The following is a 12,156-nucleotide window of genomic DNA, read 5'->3' on the forward strand; positions in this document are numbered from 1 at the left end:
TCCTAAACTTTCAATAAACAATGTTAAATGTGACTTCAAGTTAAAGCCAGTAAATATTTAGCGACTCGATGCGAACCTCTGGACAGGCGCAAAAAAAGGTTTCACACTTAAAATCTGGACATACCGATGCAGTGGGAGGTAAAGGGGTTTGGTGAGCGCAGAGAACAGCTGGTTTGAAGCCCCACCTTTCCGCAGATGAGAGTGGAGGGGTCACGAAAGGTGACGAAGCTCCAGGAAGTGGGAACTATAGTCTGGAGCACCCGCGACAAAGAAAATCACGCCCGTTTCTCAGGTTTAGCTGTCCAGCAGGGTCAAGGCAAAACTGTTCCTACGTTCCCGCCGCCCACTCCATTCCCAGTTACTGCCTAGGACGGAAGATGTGAGCGGGGGTGCGGAAAAAGACTTCCAAGAGCTTGCGGGTCGTGCAGGATCTCACAATAGAAACAATGTGGCGTTGGAGGAGCAAGAAAATCTCCACCACCAAAGCCTCCAGAGGGATGTTCTATGGGCACTCTCTCCGTGGGCTGTTACGCAGCTGTTCATCACACCAGGAGAGGGCGTTACAACAAAAGGAGCCCGGCTCCCTTCCTGGGAGTAAGGCCGCGGCGGGTGGAGTGCGGGAGCACACGCTGCGGCGTTTTGGGCACGGTAGCTCCAGACACCACGGGACTTGAGAGTCGGTTTCCGAGGGAGCGATCAACCGTTAAAACCAGAGATGCCAGCTAATTTATAGCTGGGGTAGGAAATCTGCCGGAGCACACTGGGGACCCCGGCCCTTAAAATCCCAGCTCTCAGCCAGGCGCTGCCACACCTCACTCCCCACCGCCTTGCAGAATGCCAGCTCCAGACGAGCAGCCAGACCTAAGCCCCGCGCCTTGACAGCTGCCCACGCACCGCAGCGGTGCTCCAGCTCCGCGCTTCAACGCCCGCAGGCCGGCTCCGCCCCCTCCTCCCCTCCACCCCCGCTCGCGCGCTCCGCGCTTGGCTCCCGACGGGCGGGCGGCGGGAGCGCCGAGGCGGCGGCCGGCTGGGGCGCTACTGGTGGCCGGGGCGGGTGGGTGATTGGGCGTGCGGGACCTGCGGGCGCGCGCCCGCCGCCGTGGTCCCTGGGGAAGTCCAGGCGCGCCAGACGCCAATCCGCACGCGCCGCCCGGCGGCCGACGGCGCGCGCGAGGGCGGGGGTGGTGCGTGCGTGTGTGCGCGCGTGTCTGTGTGTAATAGCTCGGGCGAGGAGCGCGAGCCGCCAGTGCTCGGGTGTGCGCCGCCCCCGATCCCCCCCACCCCTGCCGTCTTCCACACCCTCCCGCTAGTCCCTCCTTCCCGACGACCCTCCCGCGCGCGTCCCCACGGTTATCTCCGAGCGAGAACCCGGAGCAGCTAGCGTGGGGTGGGGTGGGGGTGGGGGGCGGGAAGGGGTCGCGTGTCAAGACAAAAGGGGCGCCGGGAAATAGCCCGCGATGGCCACCCGGAGCCTGGGGGGCCTGGGCGGGAGCCGCGCCGGGGGCGGGGGCGGCAGCAAGAAGAACCTGAGCGCCCGAAATGCGGCGGTGGAGAGGAGGAACCTGATCACCGTGTGCAGGTACGGCGCGGCCCAGCGCTCGGGGCCGGGGAGGAGGCCGCCGTGGTCGCGGCCCTGAGGGTTTTTCTGGGGGCGGAGGCCAACAGCGCACGGCGAGGGGTCCGAGTCCGATCCCCGGCTCGCGGCTGTGCTCCGTGGGTCGAGCCCGGGGCGGGGCTGGGGGAGGTATTTGTTTGGAACGTGCGACCGGGTGTCCGAGGGAGAGCGCAGGGCGGGGCGGGGAGCGCTCAGCCTCTCCCAGGCTGGTTTGCAGGGGCTGGGGGGCGCCCCGCCTAGGTCCTCTAGTTTTGTTTGTTTTGTTTTGCCTTGTTTACCTCCGCAGTTCGTCTTTCCTTTCCCAAAGACCCGGGGGGCCGAGTTCAGCACCGCCCCCCCCAGACCCCCGGGTGCAGGCGCGCGTGTGCACGGGGGTCTCCGCCCGAGTCTTGTCCGTTTTTTTTTTTTTAAGCACAAGTGCTAGTGGTGTTTCTGCAGTTGGTGTTACCCGGCTGGATTGTGGAGGACACTTAAAGTCTCCAGGCAGTGATTTAAGGGTCCTTCCTTCCTTGATTTCTAATCATGCGTATAGGATTCCCTTATCCATAGGAACATAAAAGGAATAATTCACTAGCTGTACACCTAAGTATTCGGTTTTTTGTTTGTTTGTTCTCGTTTTTGCACGCTGAGAGATCCTTCTAGTCTTATTTATGGCTGTTTTTTAAAAGTGGAGTCATTGCATCTATTTCCTAGAAACGTCTCTGAACTGTGAAGTCATTTGACAATTTGATCTGTCTTTGGATTCTAATTGCAGAACTGGGGTTAGTGGAGGGATATGATGAGAAACGAGGTAGGGTGACAGGGATGCACTGGACTCTGGGGCAGGGATAGTCCTGCTTTGGCAGTAGATATGGTGAGATACACACTTAAGGAGACCTGTAATCCTCCTGTGTAAGCAAAAAGCTACCTCAATCCAAAACAAAATAGTATTTTTTAATTAAAAAATAAACAGCCACCTCTGTTTATCAAATCCCTCATCCTCAACCATAGATAATTCTTCACAAACCAGAAAACCTTCTTCCGTAGTATATATATATATATATATATATATATCTTATCTAAAGATGTGTCTACCCGAAATACAGGTTCTTCTACTATGAGGTATTTAATAACTCAAAAAATTTTGGACAAAATATTCACCTGTCTGGCAGGAATACTTGTCTGTAATGCCAAACCATAAAACAGTACCGAATTTTCTTAATATACCACTTTGCTCCATAGGATGCCATCTTTTGAAAAAAAAAAAGGTTGTGTTAAAATTTTTGATAGGATGGTCCTGGTAGGTATTTGTGTGTGTGGTGGTGGGGGGGGGGGGCACTTCTCCCCATATGCTTGGCCGGTGAGATCTTTTTAATCTAACATCTCTTTTTCGAGTAGAGTACATGGAACAATAAGTAAGGATCATTCTCTTGTCTTTATTTTACAACTATTGAAGGTTGTTGTTGTTTTTAAAATAGGATAACTTTTAAAAGGCTCCCTTTATATACAGTGTTTCTTTTGGAATATCCTTTTAAAATATTTACCAGAGTTAAACTTCATATGATTGTGACCTTGTCTGCCTTTTTCTGTCTTAAAAAAATTCTAATGTTGCTGTTAAAGGGAAATTTAGTGATGGGCACTATCTGTTCCTTTTCATTTTTGTTATCGATGGTTTTGAGTAATATAATACTTATTTGCTCTCTCATAAGAGGCTATTTAAGAAAGGGGGCTGTCACATTTGTTTAAATTTTTGCTACGTTTAAGAAATTCTAGTCACATTACACCGATATGTGTTGGACAAATGCTCGGGCTTACTCCATTTTTATTATTTTCTTATATGTGTTATTATTATTTTGTACTGTGAAAATGATTATTAGTGCTTACTTGAGTTAAAATTTACACAGTACAGTAGTCAAAATAAATTTTCATTCTGCATAGACTTCAACTTGTATACAGCTTGGAACTTTGAAAAATTATGTTGCTGACATTGTCCTCTTAAAATATACATTTATTAGCAATAGAGAACCAGGTATTAGTCAATATTCTGCCACTGTTAAGCTTCATGGGTTATTGAAATGCTTACATGTACTTTTGATTCAATTACGATGAGTAAGAATTAAAACCCAGATTATTTTTATAGGTTGATACTGTTTTCTGTGAAAATTCAATGATATGCATGCTTAAATTTAAGGTTAGCATTTATCCACTTTAATATTAGATGTTTCTTACCTACCAGTCCCACCCCAATTTTTAATAGTGGGGGAATCAGGTATTCATTTGGAATGCCTAGTTGGCCGCATGCAAGGCAAGTGCCTTATCCTCTGTACTAGCTCTGGCCAGATTTAAGTTTAAAATTCTTTCATTAACTCTTGCTTTACTCAACGTTTATTGTGGAGTGAAATCTGTGTAACTTAAAATTATAATTTAAGTGTTCAGGTTTCAGTCATTGTACAGTATTTTAAATGTTTTGGCTAAATTGCTTTTTATTAAATAGGATTAAATGTCGATGGTCGGTGGCGGAGTGATTGTACAGCAGGTAGGGCATTTGCCTTACATGTCATTAACCTTAACCTGGGTTCAATCCCTGGTATTCTATATGGTCCCCCCCCCCAAGTGCTGCCAGGAGTAATTCCTGATGCCTAGTCAGGAGTAACCCCTGAGCTTTCCTGAGTATGACACAAAAAGAAAAAAATAAGGATTAAACCTCCACCCCCCCCATTTTATTTTTGTTTTACAGATCTATGATATTTCCCCCTTTTTAAAGAGAATTCTGTAAAGTGTAATTTAATTCCTACTAATGATTTTACTCTTGATCTTTCTCTAACCACCACCTTAGTGGCTATGGAGACACTTCATGTAGTTTTTCCTACAGAAGATTATTTAGAGACTCTGCTTTTGTATTCTGCTATCTCTCCCACTAAGTCAGCTATTATTTCAGTCAACTCTGCCTATTTCTAGCAGTTCTCTCTTTGCTCCTCATTCTAACTTGCTCGTTACAGTTGGTTGTGAACTGCGAAAGTAAAGAAGTAAATTTATGGTGTGTTAAAAACTCAAACAAAAAAACCGCTAACTCCCAGAGGCCTGCGTTAAGTGACTGTTTTTATCACACTGAATTTAGAATTCTGGATTCTGAATAATCAAAAAGAAAATGAAAAGGTCTGTTCCTATGCTTGAACCTGGTGGACAATAAGCAGATATGTAAAATGTTGCAGAATTATTGGTGATAATTTCTTTTTTTAAAGAACTTTAAGCAACTTGTAGTATCTGTGCTTGAGTAAGTTTAGACTGTTCAGATTGTGTGTAATGAATAGAATTTTTCTGCACAACTCTTTTAGTCATGCTACATGCAGTAGAATTTTGGATTGAGACTTTGATCAACATTCATTATATTGTTTTGGAACTAGTTAACTATCGTTTTTAGTGATTCTTAGAGCTATAGAGTAGGCTTCACAAAGTTAAGACAGTATGTCGTGTGGGAGTCAAACCCAGGTTGGTTTGCGGACCACATAGTACTCTGAGGATTGAACCCTGGTCTGCTGCATGCAAGGCAAGAACCCTGCCCACTGCTCTGTCTCTTTGGCTTCACTCCTTGGGCTCTTATAGAAATTATCCAGATCCCTCAAAACCTCATTGTTACCTTCTTCCATTTACTATTCCTATTAAGGGCAACTGCTCTTTTGGGATTTTAATGTTAGGGTTTGGTTTTTCTTCTTTTTGAATTTTAAATGAATGGGACAGTTTTGTATATATTAATACATATTGGTTATTTTTGCTCATCATTATGTTTTTAAGGTTCTTTTTTTATGTGTGTAACTGTAGTTCTTTCATTTTTCACAGGTGCATTCTATTTCTGTTTGTACGTATATACCACTTTTTAAAATTGTAGTTGAAGTAACATGGTTATACTAGTGTCTATGTTCAGGCTTCTGGTATGCAAAATTATTGCTTCTGACACCACCAGAGTGTCCAAGACCCTCTACCACTGTCATGGTGTCTCTTCTTTGCCTCTTTCTTTCCTCTCTAGTTCTCCCCTAATCCTCTGTGGCAATCTCAGTTCTGTATTCAAAGTCCAAGGAGTTGTTGCTATTAGATGCTTCCAATTCTTTTTCTTTATATATATAAAACAACAGTTCTATTTTTAATTTTCAGAGAAATCCCCTAGCCATGTTCCAGAGGTTGAATCAGGTTACATTTTCACTAGTGGTGAATGAGGGTTCCTTTTTACCACATTCCTGCCAATACTGGATTTCCAATGTTTTTCATACAGACTGTTCTCACTGGTGTGAAGTGGTACATCATTGTTGTTTTAATTTGCACTTCCCTAATCATGAGCTGATTTTCATACCTCTGTTGGCCATTTGTAATATTCCACAATTTATCTATTCTGACTCATATTCATTTCTACTTTTTTGACTTCGAATATTCATTAACACACATTTGTATGTATGTATGTATGTATGTATTTCTGTCAGGTATGAACCCAGGAGTAGAATTGCTGGGTCATACGGTATGCATGTATTTAGCTTCAGTGGATAGAATCATTTTCCAAAGATTTTGTACCAGTTCCTAAAGGTAGTGTGCAGTGTTTAATAATTTTAAGTTCTACATTCTAGTAACGCTCAAGTGTTACATTAGTTCTGTAGTATATTTGTTGAAATGTCGTAGGTGATTTTGATTTTGATTTCCTCTCACTTTCTAATGAAATAAAACCTTTAATCGGTTGACCATTTGGAAATGCTTTTTTTTGGTGAAGTGGCAATTTAAGTCACTTATCAGCTAGGATCTGTCTTTGGTGTGTAGTTTTTTGTTTAATTGAAATAAGACTACAATTATGCAAGTGTATAATTGTACACTTGTTTTGAAATTGGAATTTCGAAAGACCTGTATGTAAATCTCCTGTTGCATACGTAATTCAAAATTTCCCCATTTGCTGGTTTAATTTTTCTTTTTTTGTATAATTTGTTTTGGTGAGTGGAAGTACTTAATTTTTTAGTAGTTTATATATTACCTTCATGGTTAATGCTTATGACCTGCCTAAGAAATTAGCTGACGTCAAAGTGTGAAAATATTCCCTCTCATTTTGTTTTACATTTCTACCCACAATCCACTTGTAGTTTATTTTATGTTCTGAAGTATATGGGTATGGGGTAGGTAAGATTAAAAATTTCAGAAAGAAAAACCAGTTATTTGTGCCATTTATTTGAACAATCGTACTTTCCCTATTATACTAACATTTATCTTTAGTCAATCTTACTAAATCATTTGTGATTTAGTGAAAATCTTTTGTGAAAATCTTTTGGACATACTGTTTTGTTGTGTTAGTATATTTGACTGTCCTTGGACTGGTTATACATACTAGCCAAGTAGCAATAACATTATACTTGGACTGGTTATACATACTAGCCAAGTAGCAATAACATTATAACATTTTCTCAAAAAATGGTTTGTTTTGAATATATTAATATATATTTCAATAATATTGACTACTTGAATTCAATATATATTTGAATATTTTGAACATTTGTAATAGTATTTAAATTTTTACTGCTATGTAAGTAAAACTCTTAAAGTATTTGTCCTGCAATTATTGGTTCTACTTAATAATTTCTAACAAATTTTCTGCATTAAAAAAGCCTTTCTGATTACATAGCCATGCCATCTGCTTATTTTAGTTTTTCATTTTCTAGATTTTAAGCTTTTTCTTTCTTGTTTGACTTCACTGACTAGAACCAGAGTTTTTCAGAAGGCATGAATAATGTTACCAGTGATGGTGTTTACAGTGGAGTTTTATTAGTTCTCTTCCTTTAGATTGCTTGAAATTTTTATAAATAGGTAGTGAATATTCTTTTAGCAAATGCTAAGTACTTTTCCTGCCAGTTAGGATAATAAATGATTTTATGTTGTTGTTTATGTAGTGAATTATATAAATTAACTTTTGATTGTGAAACCAGTCTTAAACAACAAACTTGGCTGTACTGTATAATTTACTTTTTTAAACATGTAATTGGATTCATTGAGTTAATACTTTGTTTTAGTTTGTGTATTTGCTTAAGGAAGAGATTGGTCTGTAATATTTTTCTTAATAGTTTCCACATCTAGTTCTACCGTTAAGATTATTTGACTTGGGCATAAGAGAATGCACAGAGGTTAAAGACACCACGTGATCCTGAGTACCAGTGGATGCAGTCTTCAGCACCGCTCTCTGTCCGGGTAATTCCTGGCATTGCAGGGATGGAGATGCATCACCTTCCCTTGCCATTTTATTGAACCTCCAGCCTACTTGGCCAACAACCTTTGCTAGAGTTTCACTTGGTAACAAATTCTGACCCCCCCATACCCAGATAAATAAAGATGATCTGACCTTTTTTAACAAGCAGGGAATATTTTTATTTGGTAACCCCTTTATTTGTGAAAAAAGTTTGTATAATATTCATATGTTTTCTTTTTGTCTTATGTTTTTTGAAAGAATTCACCAAGGGAGAAAGCTGCAAATGTTTTTATGGGGAGTCTTTTTTTTTCAGTAATTATGAATTAATTTAATAGATACTGAATGATTCTTATTCCTGAATCTATCTTTGTGTATCAGTTTCAGTAAGCTCTTCAAGTCCCTCAAATTTATTCTTTTGAGGAAAAGGACATATATTGGCAGTGCTCAAGAATTTCACCTGGCCCTGGAGAAGGCAGGTGGAATAGAGAAGGGATCACTAAGAAAACGATGGCTGGAGGAATCGGTCGGGATGGGAGATGCGTGCAGAAAATAGATAAAGGACCAAACATGATAACCTCTCAGTGTCTGTATTGCAAACCATAATGCCCAAAAGTAAAAAGAGACTATGGGGAATAATGTCTGCCATGAAGGCAGGGGGAGGGTGGGAAAGGGGCGGGGGTGGTATATCGGACATACTGGTGGTGAAGAATGTGCACTGGTGGAGGGATGGGTGTTTGATCCAAACATAAAATCTTGTAACTTTCTCACGGTGATTCTATAAAATTAAAAAAAAAATTCATTGGTCCTGTGCTCAGGGACCTCTCCTGATAGTGCTCAGGGAACCATATATGGTGCGGGAGATAAAACCAGGGTCAACTATGTACTAGGAAAGCACCTCAAGTGCTGAATGTCTTTCTAGCCATCAGATTGATTCCTAAAGACTGTCTGAGTGTTTTCTTTATATCTCTTAATTACGTTTAAAAGAACTGTCATCTTTTTCCATTTTTCTCTCCTCATAGCAATAATCTCTTTTGCCCATTTTTTTCTCCTGCTAGGAGCATATAATTTTGTTAGTCATTTCAAACAACCAGCCTTTTGCTTATTTTCTCTGACATGTTTCTTAGTTCATAGATTTCTTTATTTCTTTCTTTAACTTCCTTAAGGGCTGGAGTGATAGCACAGTGGTAGGGCGTTTGCCTTGCACACAGCTAACATGGCCTACCCGAGTTTGATTCCTCCGCCCCTCTCAGAGAGCCCAGTCCACACAGTAACAAGTCTCACAATGTTACTAGGCCCGCTCGAGCAAATCAATGAACAACGGGAGGACAGTGACAGTGATAAACTTTCTTAAATTCTTTTAACTGTTGTTCTTTCTCTGATTTCTTATGATAAGTATTTGAATCATTATTTTTGTAGGCTTTTTTTTTTCTAATATGGATTCTGCTTTGGGGGTGGGAGTGGAGCCCACACAGTGGCCTCAGGGGCTATATTTGGGCTTGTGCTTAGGAGTGACCCCTAGCTGTGCTTTGGGAACCTTAAAGGGGTGTTAGGGATTCTAACCCTGGTCAGCAGGATGCAAGGCAAGTGACCCTAATGCATGCATTTTAAAGCTTCAAATACTCTTGGGAATAGGAATAGCATGTAGTATTACTTAACTTTCAGATAGTTGAGGCTTGTCTAGTTGTTTTAAAATTTCTATCCTGTATGCAGAGTACATATTCTAAAATATTTCAAACTTTTGATTATGATGCAGCATATTGCTAATTTCGGTAGGGCGTTCGCCTTACACGCGGTCAACGTGGCCGACCCGAGTTCGATTCCTCCGCCCCTCTCGGAGAGCCCGGCAAGCTACCGAGAGTATTCAATATTCCAGACACAGTAACAACAAAGTCTCCAATGGAGACGTTACTGGGCCCGCTCGAGCATTTCTTGTGCTTTTTAAAAGAATATATTTTGTGTTGATTCCATGCTCTGTCTATTCTAGTTAGTGCTAGTATTTTAATTGTTCTTACAAATTTTTTGTTCATTCAATTTTTGGGGGGGTGTGGTGCCATACCTGGTTGTGCTCAGGACGTACTTCTGGATCTGCCTTTAGGGATCACGCCTGGTAGTCAGTGCTCAGAGTGTCAGGGCTTGAACCCGGGTTGACTTTGTGCAAGTTTTACCCACTCTACTGTCTCTCTGGCCCCAGCCCTAGATTGTCTCTATCTTTTAAAAGTATTTATTTGCTATTTTAAAAAATATGCATAGTGTATTTGATAATTGAGAATGATACTTTAAAATCTGTATGAATGTGTATATTTGTCCATTCCTGCTTCTAATTTTGTTTTTGCTTTTGTTTTTTAGGTTTTTCTTTTTTATTTATTTTTTTCAGGTGGGGGGGTGGAGGGAGGGATACCTGGCAGTCCTTATGATTTATTCCTGGCTTTGTTACTCAGGGACCACTCCTGGTTGGTCTGGGGGATCATATGGAGTGCCAGAGATCTAACTAGCCTCATGCAAGGCAAGTGCCTTACCTGCTGTACTTTCTGGCCTGTGTGGGTTTTTTTTTCCCCTGTAGATGTTTTATTTCTCCTTTACTGGTATGTGAAGATTTAGAATTCTGATCTATTGCTGCTAGAATGTGTATTACATAGTAACTGTGAAATGTCCTTTATTTCTGATATGGTTACTGCCTTATAGTTTGTTTTGTCTGCTATTAATAAAGTTGAAAAGCTTTCTTTTTGTTATTATTTCTTTTGCTTTTTTCTGTCTGATTCTTAAATTTAAGTATTTCCTTTTCACAGGATGGAGTTAAATTTTACATTTTATCAATTAATTTGCTAAAAATAATTATCCCATTTATATTGTGTGTTATTAGCTTTGGGTTTCTATTTACTATTTTCTTTGTGCTCAATTCTCACTTATTTCTTTTTATATATCTGTATTTTTATTACTCTATATTTGCCTGCTCATTTTCTCTCTTTATTTCCCCTCTTTGTGGTGATGGGGAGGGGCACACCTAGTGGTGCTCCAAGCTTATTCCTAGTTCTTTGTGTAGGGATTACTTCTGACACCACCCAGGGCACCCCATAGGATGTCAGGGATAGAACCGGGTTAGCTGTATGCAAGGCAGAGTCACGACCCACTATACTGTCTTTTCAGCCCCAGGTTTATTTTCTCTCTGAGTAAGTTATAACTATGTTTTTTGTTTGTTTTTGCCAACCCAGTGGTGCTCAGGGTTTACTCCTGTCATTGTGCTTAGGGATCACTCTTGGCAGGGTTTGGGGAATCATGTGGGTTGCCGGGGAGTGAACCTAAGGTCGGCTATGTGCAAGGTAAGTACCCTACCAGTTCTGTGTCCTGTCTCTCCAGCTCTATTTTTCTATTTGTGTGTATATCTATAGGTCATATTCTTTGACACTTATTTTTTGTTTCATTACTGGTTAGCACAGCGGGTAGGGCGTTCGCCTTCCAAGCGGCCAACATGGCCGACCCGAGTTCGATTCCTCCGCCCCTCTCGGAGAGCCCGGCAAGCTACCGAGAGTATTCGATATGCCAGACACAGTAACAACAAAGTCTCCAATGGAGACGTTACTGGGCCCGCTCCAGCAAATCGACGATCAACGGGAGGGCCTTTACCTTTACCTTTTATTACTGGTTAAGGAAAACATTAGTTTACTAACGTTCTGAAGTAATGTTAGAGTCATTTATTCCCTTTCTTCCTAAGACTGTAGCACTGCACTGCACTGCACTGTCCTCCCATTGTTCATCGATTTGCTTGAGTGGGCCCAGTAACATCTCCATTGTGATATTTGTTGTTACTGCGTTTGGCATATAGAACACATCACAGGTAGCTTGCCAGGCTTTGCCATGCAGGCGAAATACTCTCGGTAGCTTGCCGGGCTCTCCGAGAGGGGCAGAGGAATCAAACACGGGTTGGTTGAGTCGGCTGCATGCAAAGCAAACACCCTACTGCTGTGCTATCGTGCCAGCCAAAATCTACATATATTTAAAATTTTTTTTAAATCTACATATATTTTAAATTCTGCAAGTGTATGTTATCATTGTAGTTTGCATTCAGTATTTATGCAGTGCATGTTTCTGTTTACTTTCATATTTATTCTTTCATTCTGTATTAGTTTGGAAGAAATTTTGAACATCCTTACAATTACACATATGCTAAAATTTACAGGTCCCACTTGACTCATATCCTCAGTCTTTGTATTTTTCATTTTTTTCTGTCTGAATAATTTTATATACTTTCTAAGAGTTTTGCTTACTGATTACTAATCCTGTAGATTATACATTTGGTATGTCTCTTAGTATTCAACCTGAGTTTACTTTTAGAGCTAGAATTTCTCATATTAATTTT

At 41.2% G+C, this 12,156-nt stretch overlaps 1 protein-coding gene across 2 annotated transcripts in view; it reads left to right on the plus strand.

The window, feature by feature from the left end:
- The first annotated feature begins 1,295 nt into the window (after window positions 1–1,295).
- Window positions 1,296–12,156, plus strand: part of RUNDC3B (RUN domain containing 3B) — a 146,856-nt gene continuing 135,995 nt past the window's right edge. Inside the window, exon 1 of one of the 2 annotated variants that reach the window (XM_056118347.1) lies at window positions 1,296–1,579. In XM_056118347.1, coding sequence (XP_055974322.1) covers window positions 1,458–1,579 — 122 coding nt within the window. In that variant the 5' untranslated portion in view covers window positions 1,296–1,457. The remainder of the gene's footprint in view (window positions 1,580–12,156) is intronic. The other variant, XM_056118348.1, reaches the window with a different exon arrangement.

Source organism: Sorex fumeus, unplaced genomic scaffold, assembly GCF_029834395.1.
Source record: "Sorex fumeus unplaced genomic scaffold, SorFum_2.1 ptg000037l, whole genome shotgun sequence".
In the NCBI taxonomy this organism is placed as follows: Eukaryota; Metazoa; Chordata; class Mammalia; order Eulipotyphla; family Soricidae; genus Sorex; species Sorex fumeus.